This window comes from Xenopus laevis, chromosome 7L, assembly GCF_017654675.1.
Source record: "Xenopus laevis strain J_2021 chromosome 7L, Xenopus_laevis_v10.1, whole genome shotgun sequence".
Classification (NCBI taxonomy): domain Eukaryota; kingdom Metazoa; phylum Chordata; class Amphibia; order Anura; family Pipidae; genus Xenopus; species Xenopus laevis.
In genome coordinates this window covers 104,096,491-104,122,626 of record NC_054383.1, presented here as the reverse complement: position 1 = coordinate 104,122,626, position 26,136 = coordinate 104,096,491, and the positions used below count along the sequence as shown (strand labels likewise).

General features: G+C 40.7%; 2 protein-coding genes across 2 annotated transcripts; both read right to left on the bottom strand.

Annotated features, from left to right (window-relative positions):
* Positions 1-536: 536 nt before the first annotated feature.
* On the bottom strand, positions 537-2,806 carry hes5.10.L (hairy and enhancer of split 5 gene 10 L homeolog; the record flags this gene model as incomplete). The annotated part of the gene is given in 2 exon segments (NM_001088503.1): positions 537-1,795; positions 2,631-2,806. Coding segments are annotated over 2 exon segments (427 nt in total), but the record flags the coding sequence as incomplete, so codon positions are not given.
* Positions 2,807-22,566: 19,760 nt separating this feature from the next.
* On the bottom strand, positions 22,567-25,154 carry hes5.9.L (hairy and enhancer of split 5, gene 9 L homeolog). Its single transcript, XM_018226138.2, has 3 exons — positions 25,015-25,154; positions 24,101-24,281; positions 22,567-23,984 (listed from the first exon to the last, which is right to left on the bottom strand). The coding sequence occupies exons 1-3, from the start codon at positions 25,075-25,077 to the stop codon at positions 23,761-23,763; spliced, it is 468 nt and encodes a 155-aa protein (XP_018081627.1). The 5' UTR covers positions 25,078-25,154; the 3' UTR covers positions 22,567-23,760.
* Positions 25,155-26,136: the final 982 nt, after the last annotated feature.

The window sequence follows — 26,136 nt, the reverse complement described above, 5'->3', positions numbered from 1 at the left end:
ACATAACACAGAGATAAATTCACTAACAGCCACAGTGCAGCACTTTGTTTTGAGAGTAATTAAAGGAAATGGCAATGTGGTTACTACAGTTTAATGCACAATCACACCTATATAGTGAATTTCTCCCATTGTCTCTGCAACAAATCTGCAGAAGGCTGAAACTGAAACTGACAGTAGAAGTGCCCCAACTAGTAATACAGGGTCTACTGCTAGTCATGCTGTTTCATCATGTTCAGCATTGTAAGGGTTCTGTTCCATGGACAATATGAATTATACTGATTACACCATCATCTGCATATTGCTATCTGAATTAAAAACAGCAACTGGAAGGGTAGTTTAACTAAGTTGTTTGTTGCCAATGCTTTTGATAACATGATCTATGATTCATTTGTGTGGCTTACAGTATAAAAAATACCAATAAAATCAGTGCAACACAAGTATCCTGCTTCAACATTAAAAAATGTAATTGGATTGTTTGTGTATTGTATTACAGCTGATAACTGACTGGTTAGAGAAAAACAGGCATAACCACTTCCTTATAAATTAAATATTTTTTATTGAGATGCATATTATATTAGCTATTTACATTTGATATCCCAAGCAATTTTTACAGGGAAATAAACATTCAGTTTAGTTTTTTACATTTTGAGGATTGGGTTTTTACGTATAAAACAGAGCTTTATTAGATTTGCTGTGCTCACTGAGGCCCCACTTGGCATTATGTTCCATATTAAATGTATGAAAACTGTTCTAGGCTCAGCTATAGGTACAGTATTTGTCTGTTATAATTTCCATACAGTCTTATTCCCATATTATATACAAAGGCACAGTGGAATTATATAAGAATTAGACTTAGTTTCTACAGGGTGATGTTATTTAAAGTGGCAGTAAAACTTATCCTCTAGTCTAGTGCAAATAAAAGTGAGGAACAGGATTCTGAATGGCAGGCGGTTTCCCAAAGGATTTTCAGAATGAGAGTAGTGTAAAAGGGTTTCCAGACTTAATGGAATTAGAAAAATCCCTAAAATTAAAACAACTGTTAAATGGCTAAAAGCAATAAGACAATGAATATAATTCATGAGCCATAACCAGTATTGCCCTGTGCCTCTGTGACCTGTGCATCGGAATAACCGCCATATCTCAAAACAAATTTGAAATTTCAACATACAGAACAACAAAAAAATGGTATGTAGACACCGTTAGCATTTACAGATTTCCAGCATTATTACTTATCACACTGGAATCTGTTACTAGTCATAAACTGGCTTAATATTTGTACATATCAGCAATAAAGTCAACTGATGTTGTAGAGCCAATGAGGAACTCAAAGATAGCAGATATATTGATCCAGACTCACACCTGCGGAGTGTGTTTTCCGGTGTATGTTCGGCGCCTTGTGTCTCAAGTAAAATAAAAACATGGCTGTACAAGAGACCAAGGGCAAAGAGTATAACCCTATAACTATATTCTATCATAGGGGAGAAAATAAACATAGGTTTATAGCTTTTGCATTACTTCCATTTACAACTGGGTAGTCCTTGAATTTAAGGAGGTGAAAGAACCTGCCAAGGCCTCCATATTTTTGTACTGCCTGCAGAGACTTGAAAAGAAACTCTCTGCTGGTAGAATTTTTGAGAGGGTGCAGGGAGGCAAGAATCAGTCCACGGTAGATTTTTATTTCCTTCTTGAATGTGTCCGTGCTCCTGGGTATGCAGAAAGCCCACTGTCTCTTTCAAACACATGTAGTAACCTTGATAATAGGAATCCTGTGCATTTTCTGGAAGCAGCTGGGAACCTTAAAGAAAAAAAAACATACAATAAGGCAAAGACAGGCTTCAATGTGCATTCATTTTGGTGAAAGATTGCAATAAAGTAATGTTATGTTAGGAGTTTTGCTTGTAGGACCTACAGGTTACATAAAGTATGTAGCACTGAGGCTTTATTTTATATCTCAGAACATTATTCCATGATAAAAAAAACTATTTTGCTATATAGAAACAACCTAATGGCCAAGTTAGAGTAAATGGATAATCTCTTAACTAACATTTCATTGTAGGCTGGGCTAATGAGAACAATCTCCCTGCTAAAATGACACATTGTACAAATAAATACTAGCGTGAATCGGCGTATACACATAAATATTATACTATATTAATCTATAGTAAATGTATTCAAACATACCCAATGAATAAGTTCAAACAGATAGACATATAAATATGCATACCTGTGCATGCATAGACTGGGACCTAATTTTTCTTTGGTTGAAATGGCCAACTAGAGACTTGGGTCCTAGGTAGCCTTGCAAAGGTTTTTGTAGGCTGTCACCCCAATCTGAGGGAGCAAGTTGTCAGGAACTTCTGCTGTCTGATATCAAAAATAAAATGGAATCCAGCTTGCAAACAATTTCCTTTACAGCTAACTGTCCCTCCACAGTGAAAACGTTGGACAATACTGCTCTGTATAGATATATTATACATACAGACAGACAGATATATCATCTTGCTAAATAAGCAGGAGAAAAGGAACCTGCCTACTACTGTGTAATAATATATACATGTAACTGTCCAATTAGTAGGTACGTTGCAGAATGCGAGGCCCAAAGAAAAGGAACAGAGTTTGAAATGACTTACAGTTCATCTGATGTTTCTTCTGTTGCTGTAGGTAGCTGACTGCCATTTCCAATATATCTGCCTTCTCCAGCTTGGAATGGGGGTGATGTGTCTGAAAGTTTCTCTCCAGTAATATCCTGAGCTGCTCAATGCTGTTGTTGATGCGATCTCTTCTCATCTTCTCAATCACTGGCTTTCTTATCTGAAACAAATATGAATTTAATTTCTGCTGAATTTACAAATCCAAGCACCCCCAGAAGTGTAGGGGGCCTACAGGTTGGATATCCCTTCTGATACCCCTACTGTAATATATATAAAAGTGTATATATATATATATATATATATATATATATATATATATATATATATATATATATATATATATATATATATATATATATATATTATTTTTTATCTGCATAAGAGAAGACGTTCAGCTGAGATACCTTATTTTTTTTCAAGTCACTAAGCTGTCCTTTGGTATCATCCGGCAACATCTGCAGATTTGGAGCCATTCTTTATGGAGAGAAAGTGAGAGCTGGTGTGAGTGTTGTGGTGCAGTGTGAATGTTAAGTCTCCTGCCAGCACTCATCTGTATTTATAAGCACAAGCCTCTGGCTGATAAGCAAGTCTTTTGCATGCCACAATTTCCCACACTCGTGAGCCAATAGACAAAACAATAGAGATAATAGAAGTGTGCCTGAGAGACCCGGCCATGGCCTGAGGAACATCTCTCCTCCTTCTCTACAGATGAACAGGTGGACTGGGCGTAGTGCAATTGTAATATGGCTTAAATGAGACATTCACCGTGGGAAAGCTGCAGTCTCATAAAAACCAGAGCTCTTGCTTGATCTGAAGGCTGATTACATTCCAGTGACACCTGTTTTCACATTTACAGTATACAAAAAAAGAGTACAGTGTTGACAATGAAGATATTTAACCTTTTCGCTGGCTTGTGCCACGATGCGGCAATTGTTTTCTTGTACATGTCACAATGGATGCGTCGGTATGGTATGCCTTTTGCTGTTTGTAACAGTAACAGTAGTACAAAAAGCCCTGGGAGCCTCTCTCATGCAAACTTGCTAACAGATCCGAAGTGCAGGTGTTTTATTATACATGATACACCATCCATATTCTGTTTGAAGAAGTTCTGACCTTTCCCTGTTCAGATTCATCCGTACTGGTTCCTAATTGTGAGGCTGTCCCCAATGAGGGCCAGGAGGGCTCACCCTGAAGACTAGTGAGGGTACAAACTGAGGAGAATGGCCATTTGTTCTCCTGTTCTTCTCAGCTTGAAGGTAGGGTGAGATTAGGGGGTGCATATGTATTTGCTGCCCTAGATATATTATATATAAAGAATAATGTACCCCAGTTGTAAAATTAAAGCATATTAGAAGTTCAGGAGTCGAACACAAAGCAGAATGCTTACATATCATGGATCTCTGAGGTGACTTTACATATTTTCACATTACAGGGGGTGCATTATTTAATACACATAAGTGAGTCAATAGAACCATGGAGGAACGCTCCCTAAAAGTATATAGCAACTTGCCTGGGTGCTGGAAAATAAAGTAAATAAAGTTAAAAAGTATTCCCATTGAGTGCGATACTATGTCACTATATATATATATATATATATATATATATATATATATATATATATATATATATATATATATATATATATATAGTGAATAAAGTACCCCCTTTTGTAAAATATAGGGATATTATAAGTTACCGAGGAGTTTCATGACCATATAAAAACACGAGGCCGAAGGCCGAGTGTTTTTATACAGGTCATGGAACTCCGAGGTAACTTCTAATATCCTCATATTTTACAACTGGGGGTACTTTATTTATTATAATATACAAATTTCAATGAGTCATGTGACAGAAATGACATCAGAACTCACCGTTTATAACTGATGACATCACTACTCACCGTTTATAAGGATATAATTTACAGGATATTCATGGCTTTTGTGTATTATATATATATATACACATATATACTGTATCTAAATAAGCACAATGGAACATTTGGGGTGGAGAGTGCTAATTACCTTCTGTGGATCATTAGGCATCGACATCAAGTAAATAACTGACCATATACTCCACATATTTAGAGCTAGAGACAGACCATGTGTGTAATGGGAGCAGTTTTGCCTGACTATCCAGTGATCCCATAAAACGACAGCCAGTCTGTCCTGAAATACCATCTGCTGATGCCTTCCTTTGGCATATGGGAGATTTTCTCATCTGAGCCATTATCAGACAAATAAGACCAGTGTTATTCAGTCATTTAAGTGGCCCAATCACAGCTATATTGCCCATGGTCCTGTTTGCATATAAATCAGACTGTGATTTGCCACATTTAGCATCTAGAAGACTTTCAGAGAGGCCAAGCTCTATAGTGAGCTAATTTGACATTAAGGGGCAGATTTACATAGGGTTGAATATCGAGGGTTAATTAACCATCGATATTCGACTGTAGAATTTAAATCCTTCCCCATAGGCTAACATTGAGGTTCGGTAGATTTTAGGTGGCGAAGTAGGGGGTCGAAGTTTTTTTGAAAGTTTTTTTGAAGTTTTTTTGAAAGAGACAGTACTTCGAATCGAATGGTCGAATAGTCGAATGATTTTTAGTTTGAATCGTTCTATTCGAAATCAAAGTCGTAGACGAAGGTCGAAGTAGCCAATTTCGATGGTCGAAGTAGCCAAAAAAAAACATTCGAAATTCGAAGTTTTTTTTATTCTATTCCTTCACTCAAGCTAAGTAAATGTGCCCCTTGAAGTGGACCTGTCACCTAGACACAAAAATCAGTATAATAAAAGTCATTTTCAAATTAAACATGAAATCCAATTTCTGTTTTCATATTCATAGCTGTTGTAAGCTCATTTAAAAATCCCAGCTGTCAATCAAATATTGTCTGCCCCTCCTCTATGCCTTAGGCATAGAGGCATGGCAGACAATTACTTTCACTTTCCGTTCAGCACTTCCTAGATATCACTGCTCTCCCCACATTCCCGTGTTCTCTTAACCATTTAATTGTGTAACCAGTGTATGGGGATGGACATTGGGTCCCTCATTCTGGTGCACAAACAAGATTTTGAGATGATACAAGACTTGCCTTAATAACAGAGTCCACAAAATAGCTCCTGCCTGCTTGTTATAATTATGAATTCCCAGGTGGAAGAAAACTAGTTTAAAATAATTTATATAGTGTAATTAAAGTTTATTTTGCTACCCGCGAGTGTCGGGGATTCGGCAGCTCGCAAACTTGAACAATATGCCAGGTCCCCCTTACCCCAGCGCTCACCTAGGGGGGGGTCTCCTGCGCCCACTGTCTCCCCAGCTCACCTAAATGGCCATGGGGCCCCAGCCATGCTGCCAGGCCCGCAGCACCAGGCCTCACCTCCTGAGCCTACCTTGTCTGAAGTGCTCAACGCCATTACCTCCAACCACGCAGCTCTCATCCACAGCATTGATGAGCTCAAGACGGACTTTGCAATTCTTAAGCAGGATGTTCACAAGATAAGGGAGAGGACTGGAGAGGCAGAACGCAGAATAGGTGAGCTGGAGGATACTGTCAATCCCTTGCCAGGCCGCTTGGGCGCGGCTGAGAGACAGATACAGGCCCTGGAAGCCAAAGCGGATGATATGGAAAACCGCCTACGCCGCAATAATATACGTATACTTGGCATCCCGGAAAGAGCTGAGGGTACTGCCACGGAGCACTTTGTGGAGCAATGGCTGGTGACTACTTTTGGCAAACCAGCGTTCTCTCCTGCATTCACTGTGGAACGGGCGCACAGGATTCCTGGCAAACCTCCTCCACCTGGGGCACCACCTAGGCCCTTGATTGCCCGTCTACTTAATTACAAGGATAGGGATGCGGCCCTTGCTGAAGCACGGAAAATGGGCGATATCAGATTTGAAAACCAGAGGATATCTGTCTACCCTGATTTTTCGACCGAAGTGCGTAAGCTGATGGCGAGATTTACGGAGGCCAAGCAACAACTACGACAACGGAATCTTCCGTATGCCATGCTGTACCCAGCCCGCCTGAGAGTCACCGACGACGGGAAGGCACACTTCTTTACGTCCCCAGAGGACGCAATCTCCTGGCTTGAACGGAGACCTCGAAGGTCACCTGAACGGAGATAATGTTGTCACTTGATGGCCTCCGCTTCACCCTGAGGGGCTCCCATCTCATGTCACTGCCGCACCATTGTTGCACCCTTACAGTTTTAATCCCACTATGGACAGGCTGGCGACTTTCTGTTCTTCACACTGCGGGACTGGCAAGTATGACCCGGTTGTGACTATTTTTATGCCTTACTGGTGTGTATTTACCACTGTTGTCTTACCCCTCAGAGCGGCAGCTCAAGGTCCTGGACCATCTAGGCTTGCACGTCAGGCTTTGAAGGACACTAACCCCCGAGTTATAATTAACGGTTACTGATATGGGAGTAAACCCACTCAAGGTTGATTGTTTATTGGAGTGGGTGGGGTGGGATGGAAGGGACAAATGTTTAGTGTTTGTTTTTAATGCAGTGTCTCTTATGTACATACTTGCCATGTGTCTACGACTAAGAGTGGTAATAGTTCTCAGCAGCCGCACTATTGTTCTGACTAGTCATGGCTATGGTTAAGGTGCTCTCCTGGAATGTGAGGGGCCTTGGGAATGCGATTAAGAGGAGACTAGTATTTGACTTTATAAAAACTGTTAAGCCACAGATAATTATGCTACAGGAGACCCATTTGATAGGTAGTAAGGTGCTTGCCCTTAAAAGACCCTGGATTGGCTCGATGTATCATTCCTTGCATACTAGCTACTCCAGAGGTGTATCAACTCTGATTTGCAAATCATGCCCCTTCACGGTCCACAAAACTATGTCTGATGACGACGGTAGATTTGTTATTGTTCATGGCACGCTGGGCGGGAAGCTACTCACTCTGGTCAATGTTTATATCCCACCTCCATTCCATGATGACACTTTATATACGGTTATGGTTAAAGTCCTTTCTCTTCCCTTGGCGCCCATCCTACTTATGGGAGATTTTAATGCACTAATGGATGCAAGTCTGGATAAACACCGGGCACCAAAAGTCACCACTCACGCTTTTGTCAAATGGGTCTCCTCATATGGTTTGGTTGATTTGTGGAGAGTACGCAATCCGGGTCTGCAACAGTATACTTGTTACTCCGCAGGTCACAATGCCTTATCCAGAATTGATCTAGCGCTGGGCTGCGGAGGTATCAATAGGATGACACAGTCTGTTGAGATTTTGACTAGGGGTATATCGGACCATTCCCCCGTGCTAATCACCCTGGTAACCTCACCCACACCCGCTGACAGAGTTTGGAGGCTGAGCCCGTATTGGGCCAAACACCAACATTTGGTGGAACATATTAAGAGCAGTATAGATGCATTTCTGTCCTCCAACCAAGGGGAAATACCATTAGAAGTCACCTGGGATGCGCTTAAGGCGTTTATTAGAGGGGAATTTATCAGTCATATCACGGCACACAACCGGTCCACGGTAACTGATATCGCCCACAAAACTCAGCAGGTGGTGGAGGCTGAAGCCAAATATGTGTCGGAGCCCACTGACGTACACCAGAGGGAATGGCACCGGTGCCAAGAGTTGCTTAATTTGACTCAACTGGAACTTACCAAAAAGCATTGGCTCTTTCAAAGAGCAAACATATTTGAACATGGAGATAAAATGGGTAAGCTTTTAGCGCTGCTCTCCAGGGACGATACGGCGAGTATCGCTATACCGGTTATCAAACTGCCTACTGGGGACCTCACCTCATCCCCTGTGGAAATTAACCAGGCATTTACTAGTTTTTATATTGATCTATATGCCTCTAAACTTAGGGTCACCCCCGCTGCCATACAAACGTATTTAGATTCTATACCGATCCCGGCGCTCTCAGAACAAGCCTCTCATAGATTAGCACTAGACATTACGCCAGCTGAGGTAGAATTAGCTATTGGGGCTCTTCCTGCGGGGAAGACTCCGGGTTTGGATGGTCTGCCTGGGGAGTGGTACAAGCAGCATGCGGGGAGCTTGGCACCTTTGCTGGCCCATCTATATAATGGCATAATTCAGGGTAACCCGCTCCCGCAGTCCATGAGGGAAACGTTGATAATTCTTTTGCCGAAGGATGGGAAGGACCCGCTCATGTGTGCCTCGTACAGGCCGATTTCCCTTATTAATGTGGATGCAAAAATTTTAGCGAAGGTCCTCGCCACTAGGTTGGCTGAGTCAATTGAGGAAATTATCTCCCCTGATCAAACTGGGTTTATGCCTGGGAGATCTACAGACACGAATATACGGAGACTGTTTACGAACCTCTCCATTACTCACGACAACCCTGGCAGCAGGGTAGTTGTCTCTCTTGATAATGAAAAAGCTTTCGATTCCGTTGAGTGGGACTATTTGTGGGCCACGATGAAGAGAATGGGGATCCATCAAAAATACATTACCTGGGTTCGGGCTCTTTATTTCCTCCCACATGCCAAGGTTAGGACTAACTCTACACTCTCTCGGCTGTTCCCAATTGGCAGGGGCACACGGCAGGGGTGCCCGCTGTCGCCGCTGCTGTTTGCCCTGGCCATGGAGCCACTAGCCTGTCGCATAAAAGCAGCACAAGAAGTGCAGGGGCTCAGACTGGGTAACATGACGGAGCTTATCTCCTTGTATGCTGACGATACCCTCCTTTACTTGGCAGACCCAAATAGATCGTTGGCAGCTGCACTTAGTATCATCAATGACCACACTACCTTTTCTGGCCTAAAAATCAATTGGTCGAAGTCTGTCCTCTTCCCAATAGACCCACTGCCCTCTAGCTCTCCGGCCCAGGTTCACGATCTACGATGGGTTACCACTTTTAAATACTTGGGAATATGGGTCCACTCGGATATCAATAAATTTACTGACCTGAATGTTAACCCTATCTTACACTACCTAGAAGGCAAGTCAGAGAAATGGAGACGACTGCCTTTGTCGTTAATTGGTAGGGTGAACCTATTTAAAATGATAGTCCTTCCCAAGCTCACCTATGCCTTCCGCCAATCCCCTATACCGATCCCTCTCTCAACTTTCCGTAGACTTAATGGCCTCATGTTGTCACTGTTCTGGAATGGGGAGCAGCCTAGGATCTCTCTTCGGACGCTACAGTTGCCAACTACGAGGGGGGGTCTGGCTGCTCCACATCCCTATATGTATTACCTGGCCTCCCAATTGGCAATAGCGTGGAGATGGACCTCCCCCACGTTGACCAATGCAGCTACTCTACTTGAAGCTCAAATACTGGGCTCCCTAGAGGACTTAAAAAACCTCCTATACAGGGGCACATCTTCCACTCAGCTAGCCACCCCATTGATGAAAACGGTTGTTAAAGCATGGCGGGTGGTTATGAAGTACTTCCCCAGGCCCTCGCCGCACTGCTCGCAGTACGCGCCTCTCTGGGGTAATCCTAACTTGAAACAATTCACCACTATTCCAGATCCTCATTTATGGGCACGGTATGAGGTCAGATACCTTTTTGACATAATGCCAGAGGGCACGCTACTCTCACTCCAGGAACTGATCCATACCTTCTCTCTGCCGCCTGCGATGTCTTTCAGGTATATGCAACTGCGCCATGCTGCTGAGGCTCAATTTGGTGGCCTAACAGTGGATGTTACCCCTGGGGCTATAGAAAGTCTAGTGCACACAGTGGGCCTGGGGAAGGTGCTGTCTCTATTTTATGCCCGACTGATGCTTGCTAGTGGCACGTACTTGCCTAAATTGCTTGAAAAATGGCAGCGCGATATCCCACAGCTTACTGGTGAACAGTGGGAAGATATTCTAGAAACAACAATGGAGGGGGTCATTAGCAGTCGGGATAGATTAACCCAACTTAAATACCTGCACCGTATTTATTTTACCCCACAACGACTGCACAAGATTAATCCTAGCATAAGTCAGGAATGTCCTAGGTGCCAATACTCCCCAGCAGATTTTCTGCACTTAGTGTGGACTTGCCCAAGGTCTCAACGATTTTGGGGAAAGGTGGCAGAATGTATACACGATCGAACGGGAATGTCTCTCCCGCTTGACCCCATGGTCATGTTACTTAATCAGGTGGAAGAGGTGTCACCCAAACGTGGTCAGAGAACATTGGTCACTTTACTGTGCATGTATGCAAAAAAGACGATAGCCATACATTGGAAATCGGACAGGGGCCCAAAATTCTCCACTTGGGAGAACCTGATCGAAAAAGCGATTCCTTATTACAGATTAACGTACCTTCGGAGGGGCTGCCCCCAGAAATTCGACAACATATGGGCGGTATGGTTGGACCTGGAAGGAGCCCAAGACTCCTGCTAAGGGGTATGTGTCTTATACTGCATGGTGTACCACTATTATTGGTCTAGAATATGTATGTAGTACTTGTAAATAACTGACACTGCAAAGGTTGATTTGTTTCTGTTTATTGCTGGCATTTCATATTACATTGTTCATTGTACAACGTATACTGATCAGTGATATGCTGTTAAAGTGTGTACATTTGAATCTGAATAAACACGTATTGTTAAAAAAAAAAAAAAGTTTATTTTGCTTGACTAATGTGATAAAATAGGATTTTGAATAATTTTTTGGGGTTGAAGGGTCCCCTTTAGATGGCTACTGCTGGCAGTTTGATATTGGTGTTTGGTTTATTTATCATTATTGTTTATCCTGAGAAAAGCTGTCGACAAAACACCTGGAACTGTGTCTATGGCAATGTGGGAAGTATGGTTTTTATAATGCAGAATGATTAATTTCTCTTGAAATAACTTGCTTTTTTCCTCTGGGCCCCATGTACAAGCAAAATATATAATTAGATGTGTTTTTTTCTTGCAAAACTTACTCAGTGTGCTATGAGGCACATGATACAGTATGATTGGTAGGCTTGCTGGCAGTTTTGTGTGTCACGGTTATCAGAATTAATCATGTTATAGCTACCCCCACATTTGCAAAAGCATCAAAATGACTGCTGCTAAGTACCTATTTTGTGGCTTCTCTGTCTTTATTACAAACCTTGAATGAAATGTTATTATTCCGCCGCATACCTGCAATCCACTTAAACTGCAACGGTGGTGCTGGTCCTCCGTTGGCCCGGCTGGGTCCCTTAGCAACAGCAATCGTTTGGAAACAGATCTGCATACACATGAGATCATGCAGTCGGGGAGGTTACCCCTTTTTTTATGCCACCAGAAATATCAACGTTTCAGGGGGGGGAATTCTGATGAAGAGTGGGTCCCCCCTTAAAGGTTGATATTTCTGGTGGCACAAAAAAGGGGTTAACTCTCGACTGCATAATCTCGTGTGTGTGTGCAAATCTGTTTCCAAATGATTATTTTATTCCAAACCTAACATGTGCCAAACCTATTGCCAAAAAAAATGTGAATCATCTCCTGTAAAATGACAGAAAAAGTCATTAACAAATCTAACCCAACCCCATTTCTCCAACAAATCTGTGTTAGATAGATGCCTGGCTTTTCCATAAATCCATGTGAATGCCAACCTGCCAACCATTTGCCACATGAAAACAATGCAACGGACAGCAAGTGCAGAAATTACAAGTAGTCCGAAAATGGCACAGATTCACAAGTATGGTGATGTACTTTATAGCCAGACCTGCAATGAACATGCTTCATTTTCCATGGATTGTAGATCATGGATCCTGTACCATTAGCGCTCTGTATGCCATGCTAATGTCTGCTACATCAGCAATATAAAGGGTTAAAATCTGACAACTGAAATCATCCTAATCCCAAGAAAATCCACTGTGTTTAGCCAGAGCAATGTCATTCAGTTGATCACTAGCATAATTACTGAATGTTCATTCTGAACCTACAGCAATTTGTGAAAAGCCACTTAAAAAATTAGGATTTTTCCATGTTAGTGGTTCCCACGCTTTTGTTCTTTTCCGCAAAGAAGGAGTGGCTCAGTAGGTAAATCCTGGGCTCTAGTCAAATCTCTTTGCTTATCGGCTATGGTTTCATTCACTTAGGTGCTCCAGTGTTACACTCACTCGAACCACCAAGCTTTTCTGCCTATAGTTGTTCTGGGATTTTTCTACCTTGCAACATATTTGCTAATAACTGTACCTGTATAAAACTATTTGCCTAAATGCAAGAGTGCAGTTGTGCATTGATGAGTATTTTGTGGTGGGCTAAAGTTACCATTAGATTTACACAGGCCCCTCAAACTTTAATTAAAACTGCACTGTTAGCTGCCATAGTGCAGAACCTATTATGCACTACGGCAGAACCTATTATTTGGCCATAGTGCAGAACAGCCCCCAACAGACCAAATAATAGGTTCTGCACTGTGGCCAAATAATAGGTTCTGCCATAGTGCAGAACCTATTATTTGGCCTGTCGGGGGCTGTTTGGTCCTCATCGCACTTGAAAGGCCATGGCCGCCAGCAAGGGGGTACAGGTGATAATCCAGTCAGAGGACATGTGGTAGAGAGGGTTCCAAGAAGCATTAAATGTGTGGGCCATGGAAAGGGCAGGGCTTATATAATAGGGTGGCTGAGGCGGATCAAGGGTGTAGCCATGTAGACAGTGGCCCCGAGGTACCATTTAACATGTTTGCAATACCTTGTACCCAGGTGATATATGGGTAAATAACTGGGGCTGGGCACCCTGCAGGGAGAGAGCCTTACTAATTTGGTTGTATGGGACCCTTGACTACTTATGGTGGCCCTGGTATCATAGGTACACTGATTTCCATAATCCACTCAGTGTAGCTCCACACAAGCCTATGCTGTGCCTGTCAAGAGTAGCAGAACCGCTTTCCTCCACCCACGTACCAAACACAGGCTGAGGGAAGAGGATGATCCAGTCAGTGTACCCTTGCCCTAAAGTTTGCATTTTCACACTGAAATCCACAGCTGGCATGCAATAAGAGGCAGACACCATGATGGTCAATGCATACTGAATACAGTGAGAATCTGACTTTACTCCCCTGGTGTAAAAATGCCAATGAAGCAGACACCATCTGTGCCACTAGAGATTTGCAGCATGTTTTTAAAAATAACTGCAACTAAATACAGAGAACAAGGGACTTATTAGCTGCTCCTAAATTCTTTAACTTTATCTCTACCAGATTAGGTGGCAGCATGCCTGGTGTGGTGTGCTTCTAGCGTAAAGCCAGGGGCACACACTGGTGGGTTTATATTAGCACAGTCAACCAGTCAACAACAATGCACAGTCACCTTTCCAAAGGGGGTTTTCTCCTTTGGTGTGGATAATGCACCATGAGCCCCTGGTGCACCTATTTACTCATAGTACAGCATACATATAGGTCCATCCAGTACAATTTTTTGCAATAAATGAGCTCAGATCACTCTGAGAGAGAGAGAGAGAGAGAGAGAGAGAGAGAGAGAGAGAGAGAGAGAGAGAGAGAGAGAATATGCTTAGCATTGACAAACATTAGGGACATACATACTACAACCTTCTAGCTGTAGAGGAAATACAACTCTCAGTGTCTTCTGATACTACAGCTAGAAAGTAGAAAGCTTGCTGTCAGAGGGTATAGGGACTTGTTGTACCTCCTTTTGTATTATTTTGCTTGTAGTCCTTCCTTAACTAGGTTTTGCTGCTTTAGACAAAATAAAAACAGCATTGCACACATAATGCAGTAAATGGAACTAGAGCATAAAAAAGTTCATGTTAGTATGCGTTAGTACTTGTCTTTATATTATAAAAAACAAAAGCACTATATACAGTATATATATATATATACAGGTATTGCCCTTTAAAAAAAGGAGCTAAGAGACCTTCGGCTAATGTATTATGAGGCACATAGGTGTCGCCCCTCCCTACTTATCCCAAAACTTGCATATCATTAATGGCTCATCTAAGGCCTCCTAATGCTGGGCTCAGCTCCTTGCATCAGATGAAAATTCACCATTACTGAGTTTCCCTGGAGGAGCAAGTGCTTGTTAGATGAGCACACTCTTGCACCCCTTTCTCTATATATTCCTGACAAAATGTTGTTTTATTTCAGTTTTTTCAGTGTATGCCCAGCTATACTCTACCTACATTTCTGTGCTGTCCTATAGTTAAAGGGTGCAGGAGTTTCTTTAATATCAGCTAACAAGTGCTGCTTTGAGGGTGCCTGGTCAGCCCCCTAAATTCAGTAGGATGCCCTGGGGGTTTAATCCACATGTGTTGCATGCTAGATTTCTCTGTGAATAAAGAGCTGATAAAAATAAAATGTTACAATGTGGGTGTTCTTAGTGAAATGGCCCGCAAGCAAGGCAGATGAGCCTCTCCGATGAGTTTGCCTTTGCTGCAAGGTTCCCACACTTCCCAGCAGCACATTAGCATTAAGGACAATGAGCACATCACTATCTTATCTGTACAGGCTCACAGATTGATAACCTGGGATCTTGACTGTTCATTTGGATCAGGTGCAGCTCAGACTGGAGATGGGAGATAAGGGGGAGATGCATCATTTTGTGACAGCCGTGAGCTCTTATTTCTCTCATTATATTCCATTTACACACTACAATAAACCCTAGGTTATCCCTTTGCCTCCACTTGTCCTAAATACTTAATAAGGCAACCTGTGATTTTCAGATTTTGGTGAGGGTGTCCTTTCATTATGTTCATTATAAGAAATTAAACGTGGTTCTAGTGGCGTTACTAGAGGCTGCCAGTCCCCATTTAAAGACTGGGAATAAATAAATAAAACACTTTACATAAATATATATTGACACTTCTTATCAGTCAGTGCCTCCTATAGCTCCTGTACCCTCTATGGTTATGCCCCAGGTTGGTTTGTAAATGTAACTGCTGTAAATGCTATTGAAGTAGTATATGTCCCTTTCTGCACTCATTGTGCTGACTCTTGAAACAATATAGCGGAAGTCATCTCTTCTCCAGCCAAGAAAGGTACAAGGTAAGGTCTGCTGCATTGTTCAAAAAGTAGAGACACATGGGCAGAGGACAGAAGCAGACAGAATACAAATAACATTTCAAAATATGATGAATGTATACTGTAAACTTGCATAAAATTACATTCTACTAAGCATTGTTTTATAATTGGGTTTACATCCCCTTTAATATGAATATGATAATGTTTTCAGAAAACCATGTTCTTTGCATATAATAAACGATGTGTTACTGCTTTAGGGCTCTTACACATGAGCGTTCTGACCTGCGCTCCCCTGCGTTCCGTTTTTTGGCGTTCAGCCGCAGGGGAGCGCAGGAATAGACGCAAGTCATTATTTGAAATGGGGCTGTACTCAGTCAGGCGCGTGTAGGCGCCGAACGCAGGAAAAATGCAGCATGTTGCGTCTGAACCTGCGTTCGGCGCCTACACGCACCTGAGTGAGTACAGCCCCATTTCAAATAATGACTTGCGTCTATTCCTGCGCTCCCCTGCGGCTGAACGCCAAAAAACTGAACGCAGGGGAGCGCAGGTCAGAACGCTCATGTGTAAGAGCCCTTACTGTGTATAGAAGGCTAATAAACCCTTATGTCACTTATAAACAGAATTTGTAGTCCCCGAATCCCTGCATAGCACAATTCCTTCCTTAAGACAACTGTTGAACAAATACACTAATTGAAAAGGTTTTTTCCCTTCTGCCTATTGAAATCAGCTCATTAAATACCAGCGAAACCTGCAGTCCCACACAATGCTCTGGTGGGGTATTATTTATTGCTGCTAGGGGGAGTCATAGCATGTCACAGCCAGAACAATGAAGGCCTGTCCAAAGCTCTATTGTATGCATGCATGGATTTATATATATTTTTTCATTACTCAGTACCACACTGTGAACTGATACCTATCTAGGGTGGTTGGGTTTCTAGTAATTTGCACTAATGTGTATAATTACAAGTCTACTGGAATGGCCAGTCCTTAGGAAAAGTGCTTTACAGTACTTTGTGTTGTTCCGGATCAAAATGTGCTGTGCTACCCCCCCCCCCCCCCAGAAGGCATTGAAATACAGTTTCCAGCACAACTTTTCCAGTGTCTTTAGTGTTGGGGTTTGCTGACAACTTTCTTTCACATCAAATCAGCATTTCACATTTAATCCTATATTATACACAGCACAATAAGCATCAACTGATACTGCATAATAAACCTCTGAATTAATGGGTAAGCTCTGCTTGTCCCTTATAGTGGCCAATATGTAAAATTACTTGACCCCACAGCAAAATCACCCGACTAAACTCTAGGGATAGGCAATTTTGTATAAACATATATTGAAACTATTTAGCAATTAGTGCACCACTGAGCCCATTGACCCCTTGGAAGTCAGTTTTGCTTGTTTCTTTGCTGCAGGCTTCTGCTACATTGTTTCTAAAGCCTTAATTAGCAGAGCAGAGAATAGAAAGTGACAGAGAGATACTGCTTTTCATTGCAATTGTAAGGAAAGGTTTTGTAGTCCCTACTTGTTGGAGAATTGGCAAAGCTACCATTTTTTTTTTATTTCTGTTGGGATAATGTCCATTCTACAAGGTTAAGCTAATGGCACACACTGTGTGCCATTAGCTTAACCTGGTGTGTTTTCTCTGCCAGCATTTTTCCAGCTAGTAGTGGAGGATACATCCCCATGAATGTTTGCATTGATATCATAGGAACTGTAACAGCAAAAACTGAAAGTGTATCAACGTAATTAAAATTGAATGTACTGTTTCTCTGCACTGGTAAAAGCTGTGTGTTTGCTTCAGAAAGATTATTATAGTTTATATAAACAAGCTGCTATGTAGCCATCATGGTAGCCATTGAAGCTGGAAAAAAGGAGAAAAGGCACAAGTTACATAGCACATAACCGATAAAACACCATTGTATTGGATAGAGTTTATCTGTTATGTGCTATGTAACCTATGCCTTTTCTTCTTTTTTCCAACTTGAAGAGCTGCCCCCATGGCTACACAGCAACTTGTTTATATTAACAATAGTAGTTTTTCTGAAGCAAATACACAGCATTTACCAGTGCATGCTAACAGTATATTGTATGTTAAAGAAAAACTATACCCCTCAAACAATGTAGGTCTCTATAAAAATATATTGCAAACAACAGCTCATATGTAAAACCCTGCTTCATGTAAATAAACCTTTTTTATAATAATATACTTTTTAAGTAGTATGTGCCATTGGGTAATCATAAATAGAAAATTGCCATTTTAAAAAAATAAGGGCCGCCCCCTGGGATTGTATGATTTAAGGTGCACACAAACAAACCAAACAAACCAAACAAACCATACGTTAGGTCACATGAGCCAATTAATAGACAGAGTTTTGTCTTTTGCTTCCACACTTAAAAGGACAATATTTACTGAAATATATATATATATGCTAGTAAGATTATTTAATATGCCACTTCATTTGATATAAACTATCTGTTGCTCAAGTATTTTGGGGGTACAGTTTTCCTTTAACTAACGCTTCCATTTTTTTGGTGTTAGTGTTCCTTTAATGGCATCCAATGAGTTCTTAAAAGATATTAAGGGGAGCACAATCTCCATGGGACTGATGTCTTGAGGTCTATGGCATTCCTCCCAACATTTTGGAAATAAAAAGAGGGACAAAAAAGTTGGCACGCGTAGCGTGGCAAAACTTTTTTTACCACGCCAATTTTTGTGGCTACACCCCAGAATTACCACGTTCCTTTTACGAAATTTGGCAGGTTATGAAAGTTTGAACATATTTCTGTGTTTTTTTTCCCAGTTATTACAGTTTTGCTAATAAAGGTGAATTGCCCTTTTCCCAAGGGACCTGTTATCTAATATTGTTACAATTACTTATTTGCTTATCTCGAAATTGATACAAAAGTATCTTATCTCCTGCTGTGGCTGTTGTTAGAAACTTTGTTTCTTTTTATGGCTGTTCAGTGCAGAGAAAAACAGGTTTTTCCAGTACAAATGAGGGACTGCAGGTTGAGCTGTCAAAAAAACGACAAGCTGGGAGGTGTTCCCTGCTGGTGACCATGATAGGGGAAATATTGCACAGTAAAGCCTCCAAACTGCAATACCTCTTGCAAAATTTTAAACATGATGGTGGTTGTGTGATGTTTACACAGCCATGTAATGCTTGTTGTTGGGTCCTGTTATTACTGTGCATTGAAGAATTACAGGTAGGAATTATGCAGGTATATTGCACAGTGGATATTTCGATTGCCATGGTCCTGTCAATGCCCAGCAGTCAGCCCCATCAATTAGAGTGTCAAACACATTGTTATGACTAATGCAAGTGCTACTGCTGTAGAAGTCAGAATTCCCCATTCTGCCACTGCTAGCATCTGTTTGTCGCCAACGTTTTAAAAAAGTAAGTCGCGGCGACAAGACGATCGTCTTTTTTGAACAGACGATTCACAGCGACTATTGGCACAGAGCGATTTGTATCCCATTACTCTGTGCGGTACGTGCTCCACCCAAACCGGAAACGGTTTGTGCGTCCCGCTGTAACCTGGCATCTTTGCGTTCTTGCGTCAATAGCGTACATGCTTTTTCTGATAAATCGCTCGGAAAAGGGTCTCAGTGCGTTTTAGAGCTACAGGCGATTCACAAACGCGCTGTGGGCACAGGAGCTGGCGTCTTTCATTTGTTTTTGTTCAGAGACAAAATGAGCGATATGTCGCCGCGATTTGCTTTTTAAAAACGTTGGCGACAAATCGTCCAGTGTGTCCTTACCCTAAGCAGCTCTTCAATTAGTCTTCATTATTTATATTTTATAGTTTTATTTTTTTTTCCCTCTGGCTGTTACCAGCTATCTAATGGAGGTCACTGACCCCATCTAAAAGCAAATTCTCTGAAAGGCTACACGTGTATTATTATTGCTACTTTTTATTAAAGGCCCTCTCCTACTTACTGTATATTGTAGTCTATTATTTATATCAATGCATGGTTGCTAGGGTAAATTGAACCCTAGCAACCAGATTGCAAAAATTGCAAACCGGAAAGCAGCTGAATGAAAAGCTAAATAACTCAAAAACCACAAAAATGAAAACCAAATTCAAATTGTCTCAAAATATCACTCTCTACAGCACAGTAAAAGTTAATTTAAAGGTGAACAATCCCTGTAAAGGGATGAGAGCAACGGTATCTGTCTTCACAGCCCATGGGCTAAAGGGTTAGGGTACAATACAGTTTAGCTTGTGCATGGCCTCCTTGACATTCACTGATAAAAAAAGGGGTGCACATTTGGAGCTTCCCCTACATCATGATTTTCTGTGCCAATGAAGCATCTATTAACTAAATTTTGGTGATGTGCAAAACTTCACGGCATTTAAACGTGAACTGCATTGCCTGTGACAATGTATGTTGAATTGGAAGCAGCCATACCTTTGTATTGTTCTATTCGCTACACATACTACACAACACTTCATTTTTTATCCCTTTCTGATCTCTGGTTCTGGCTTACAATGTAGCTGAAGTCAGTTCTCTTTCAAGCTGTCTTCTGTTAGAATATTTGAGGAGTTAAAACCAGCAGTACATAACATATAATGTGCCAAACAGATATTGCTTTCAATAGCAATTACATTTGCAAATATCTTCAAAGCCATTGAACATGTATAATAAATGCATATTGTGAAGTTGCTTAGAACATACATGCAACACATACAATTCTACTAGCTCCATCTAGTGGTATGTTCAGAGACTGAGTCTTATGGGAAGGTACACTGTAGTAGTAAAGTATTTACAGTCACATACTGTTCAAATACATGTTCACTAAAACATTTTTACTCAGCTTATTCTTTCCAAAAAGTCTTATTTTTAAATACTTATGTTTGTTCTTACGGACTGTCGTAGTGTTCATTGCTTAAGCACCCATAAATAGCATCTAGAGGCTTCAGTGGGCCCAAGTGCGCACATTATCATTAAAAACAGTTAAATTACTTCTTTACTAGGTGATCAGACTCATTGTGCTCTACCCAACAAGAAAAGCTATGTATAATTTCATTTTTTATAGTACAATGCCCATACATGTGCTGTAGCATAAGAAAATTTAGCCCTTAGTGTTAATCCGTGAATTACTTCTGCCAGGGACAATGGCTGCTCTGTGGACCTTGAACCAGATAAAAAATCCAACACAAGGTGTAAAGTGCAATGTCAGGGGGTGCAGGCCAGCCCTCTAGTTGCACCAGCGATGGCTTCTCCACACTTAGCCTGTGAATTTTCGCCAGTACTCTGCAAATTCACTAAAATGCAAAGTTGCGCTCAGCGAAGCGAAAGGTAGCGAAGTTGCACAAACGAAAATTCGTGAAGGGGAATTTGCATACGGCGGGCACTTAAAGTTTGAATGGATGTATATGTTACAGCAAATACATAAAACTACACAAGCGCAGGGAGCCTTAATAAATGCAAATAGAGATGTGTTATTGCCCTACACATGTGCCCAGAGTATAGGTTATGTGCAATATGTTATGAAAAATAGGGGGGAAGCAGGGAACCCAAAAAAAAAATTTGTCCTTTTGCAGCCTATCACCCATGAAAATGGAAAAGACATCAGCATTTTTAGGGACTTGGAAAAAATGTGACTTTATTGACTACTCTATTGCACTTGGCCAGGTCTGAGCTGGCGAAGGCAAGTCTGTTGTAAGAGGTAACGTTCAGTAAAATCAACTTCTTAATGAATCTGCGTAGTAATGATCTTTAGCCCTGGCGAAAATTTGCTTGGCGTTAGAGTGCAAAGTTGCGCTAGAGTCTATCTCCTTCGCTAGCGTATTTTCACCATCACCTATTAGTAAGTAGGCAAAGTATCAAACTTACTTAATGCTGGTGAATTTTCGCCAGCGTTCACCACTTCGTTATGTCACTAATGTCTAAATGTAATTTCAATTGAAGGAATCCCTGATGGCTGACATCTGAAACAATGTAGCAGAATCTGAAACAATGTAGCAGAAGCAGCTGATTTACATGCTTGTCTTGGTGACTTATGCTACATTGTTTTACATAACTGAAAAGTACTACTTGCAACTGCAATTCATGTATAAAAAGTTAAAAAACCTTAAAAATAAATGTGTAGGAAAGTAAAATTTTTATCAAAGTGTGTTGAAGTTTGAACTACAGTACCATACAATTTTAAATAATCCTATGATCTGTGTTTGGAAGTAATAAAAATTGAAAAAATCGAATTAAAGATGTGATTAAACATATAGAATATAGAAATGATTAATAATATTTGACAATATAAATAATAAAAATAATAAATAAAGATTCTAACAAAGTTAAATTACATATAATGTATGCTCAGCTAAATGTTGTGATTTATGTCTATTCGAATGTTTTAAGATTAATATAATTTGATATGTCATATATATATCTGATTGTTAAATATACAAATGAAAAAAAAAAATATTTTTCCAATAAAAATTATTGTAACAAAAAATAAGTGTGTAATTAATGTATATTGGAAAGTTTTTTGTGGGGGATGGGTTTACCCATTAAGGGTAATGGAAATGCACAGCTCATAATACCCTGTTTTCATCTTTAGGATGTGTGTGTACAGGGACCCCACATGCTGCACTAATTTAACTGGTTACATTTTGTGCTGATAGATTAAAGGAACAGTAACACCAACAAATGAAAGTGTATTAAATTAATTACAATATAATGCACTGTTGTGCTGCTTCAGCAACTTTACTATAGTTTATATAAACAAGCTGCTGTGTAACTATGGGGCCAGCCATTCAAAGCTGAAAAAGGAGAAAAGGCACAGGATACACAGCTGATAACAGATAAGACCTGTAGCATAAAATACAATTTTACATAGTTTATCTGTTATCTACTATTTGTTTTGTGCTTGAATGGCTGCCCCCATAGCTACACAGCAGCTTGTTTATATAAACTATATTAGTCTTTTTGAAGCAGGTGGCAGATGGGGAGATTAGTTGCCCAGCGACAAATCTTCTCTACTTCGGGCGACTAATCTCCCCTAAATGCCTTCCTGACGGAAAGAATACGAATCACTGGCGGGATGACATATGGATTGCTTCGTATTTCCGAAGTCGCCGAAGTTTCCTCATAAGCCAACTTCAGCAACTTCGGAAATCAGAAGCATTTCTTATGCCATCCCGCCGGCAAGAATACGAATCGCCCACGACATGGCATAAGAAACACTTCAGATTTCCAAGGCATTTCGGGGACATTAGTTGCCCGAAGTAGAGAAGATTTTCTGCTGGCGACTAATCTCCCCGTCTGCCACCAACCTTAAACTTGCAACCCATCCCCTAAAAGTTTTACCAAAATAAGTATCACTTCCACTTTTTTTTCCACAACATTTTATTACATGCATCTAGATCTGTATACAATATAATTCTGAAAGTGCGATGAATACAACAAATTCCTTTTCACAGAAAAGAACAGCAAGGTCCCTTTGATAGAATCTTAGGGAGAGAGCACGTAAGAAAAGCAGAGGAAATCAGGAGTTTTGTCCTTCACAGAAGGCAAACAATTAATTTACATCTCTAGTCTCTAGTCGAGCCTACTGAAGGACTCGCTCTGAACTCATGGCAAAACAATATGGTTGCATAGAGACAGGGAAACAAGTTACTATATAAAGAAGTCCTCAACATGCTTGAGCCCAGTACACAGTGGTGTAATAGAACCCAATAGAACTAAAACAGGAGCACTAAGGCTATATAAGAACAATTTCTCCTGTATGGGATAGCATAAAATAACAAGTAAATAGTTAGGCATCAGATCTCCATGCACTCTCAGCTTTCTGTAGTTTCTTTTCCTATATAATTACAGCCCCTGAGCAGGAATTAAAAAGTGCAAAGGAAAAAATTTGTAATTAAAAAAAATAATATATATATATATATACTACAGAGTAACTTATACTTTAGTGTTGTGTCTCTTGAACTGAAGAGCAGTATAATCCTCTAGATCTCTCAGCAACCTCAACAGCCAAAGGATGGTTGGATTCTGGAGTTGTGGATCAGCAATATTAGAAGGGCTGAATTGCTACCCATGCTGTAGGAACCCCCAACCCCATTGTGATCTCAAGCCTTTATTGGTCCTGTAGTGTCAGTTATATACCATAATAACTGAGCTATTAGTCTAGCAGGAAACATTGTCCCAGTAAAGTCAGTCTACTTGTTCTTCTGGATATAGAATTGTTCTGAGTCCAGACATTTCTTTACCAAGGTCTCCATAGATCCACATTACTATAAGCCAGAGAGGGCTGCTTATTGGGGGGCTGTTGAGAAGAAGTCAGTGGCCAGCACCTGTTCTCTCCTGCTGTTTGGCTTTCATGGGCATTCACCAGCAGATCCATTTCTGCAACTGTGAGTTTGTTAGTGGTGAAGAACTCAACATGCTTTGATGCTGATGACTGTAAAATGTTTTTGGAAGCTGGCACAGCTATAATGGAAAAAAAGGAAATAAATTAACCTTTGCTGTCTATGTAAAAATGAACTATACTGAAATGTTCCTATTTATTCACATATATATTTAATATAAAGGATGTAATTACTCACCTTTGGCCATGCTTTGTAGCTGCTGTCTCAGTAGGGTCACTGCCACCTCCAGAATGTCAGCTTTCTCTGGTTTGGATGGGAGATGATGTTTCTCAAACTCTTTCTCCAGTAACATCCTGAGCTGCTCGATGCTGCTGTTAATTCGATCTCTCCTCATCTTCTCAACCACTGGTTTTCTTATCTGGAGATATAAATATAATAAAGCCTATTAGTACACATAGCTACCATATACCCAGATCTGTGTATGGTTGAATATATATCCATATTTAGCATTCTCTGATTCTGTATTTCAGTTGACTATAGGAAATAAGAGTCAATCACTGGATGGGGTTATCATGCAGATGTTTGGCTGATTTGCATACCCCTGAATGCTAAATCTATAGAGGAAAATAAAAGTGTTCTCTGGATCTATATCTATTTACCACTAAAAGATGACGTTCTACTTATGGCTAGGTGGCAAACTTAAGGCATATTCATAGATGCAAATAAGAAATATTCTCTACATGACCTCATCCTTTAATATATATTTAAGGGCAAATAAACCATAACCAAGCTTATTAATAGGATTATTGCATAGAATTCCATCATACAGAAAAACACTCTCAGTTGGCAGGGATGGTAGCACCTACAGCATATTTACACAATGGACTATATCAATTGCAATATGTTTCCTAATTATTCATTGAATTACTTCAAATGTATTGATATTTACAGCCTTTAACTACAACAATCCTAAGCAACCTATGAACCTGGGGACCAAGGGCAGGTTTCTGCCCTACACTACAACTGGCTTGAATGCTAGGGCACAGTTGGGAGTAGAATAAACCCATATATCTTAAACTCATTGGTATCCGTTTAGTAGGAACCTATTTGTTAAGAGCATACTACTATAATAAGAAAGAATCAAACTGTACCTTTCTCATGTCTTTGCCAATGTTATTCTCCATGTGGTGCATCCTGTTGCTATATGGAGCCATAGTGCAGCAGATAAATCCTTGTGTCTCTAGTCAGGCAGTCTGATATCTGTGAATGGAGCTGCCTCCCTATATAGGCTTAGTACTGGCAGCCTAGTGTGAATTGGAGGTTCCCACACTCAGCAGCCAATGAGAGAGGCCAGTGAGACAATGGAAGTGTGGAACATGACAGCAGTGCATCTGGAGCCTGGAATAAAACTGAGGAGGAAGAAGAGTGTGGGAAAGCACCAAGCCATACAACACAGGCTAATTGATCTCCTGCTCTTCCTTTCACATCTGTTGTTATCAAAACATTGACGTTAAGCCTTTAAATATCACTATTAATAGAGCTTGTATGGCTGCTGGGCTTGTGTCTGCAATGCTCAGACACTGTTTGTTTACAGCTCATGTCACTTACTGATCCTGCAGATATTCCAGGGTATAAAACAATAAATTAACTGCTCGCATACCAGAAAAAGGCACAAAGCCATAAAAAAATTTTTTAAACATCTTGCAGCTGACAGTGTTTAGCAGCCTAAGGGCTATGGTACTAAGTAAACCACACAAGGCACACAGTGCCAACATACCCTATATGTTCCCCATTGGGAATCACTGTGAGAATCCCCTGCAGATGCTTCTTTATTAATTAATTGCCATAGCAGTCAATGCAAGCACAGGCATATGCAGATCATGCCCACAGTGGTTTATTTAAAAAAACAAAAAAAACAGGGTGTTCAAAGTGCCAAAAATCACCTTATATGTCATTGCTCTAACAGTAAGTGTTTTTTATTGGGGCTGGGTCAGTAAAACACATTGTAGTTTACCCTGACCTCATTGGGAGCAATTGAAGAAATATTGTAATTTGATAAATGAATCCATAAGCCTCTTGTATTGCATAGCCCATGTACTTTACATAACATGTGCATTACAAGCTATTATCTAGCACTGATCAATAAGTGTGTGCTGCAGACTGGCTTTTACAACAGGCAGGGAGTGTGCATAACAGCCTGGGATTTTACAGCTGTCGGTAAGTGTGCATTCCAGTCTGGGAATAACAGTCAGGAAGTGTGCAGAACAGAATGG

Bases quoted from the DNA above. Each gene is read 5' to 3' on its own strand.
- hes5.9.L (XM_018226138.2), bottom strand. From the start codon at position 25,077: ATGGCTCCATATAGCAACAGGATGCACCACATGGAGAATAACATTGGC. The intron at 24,282-25,014 runs GTACAGTTTGAT...TTATATCTCCAG, and splicing joins TTGGCAAAGACATGAGAAAG to ATAAGAAAACCAGTGGTTGA. The intron at 23,985-24,100 runs GTGAGTAATTAC...TTTCCATTATAG, and splicing joins GCTACAAAGCATGGCCAAAG to CTGTGCCAGCTTCCAAAAAC.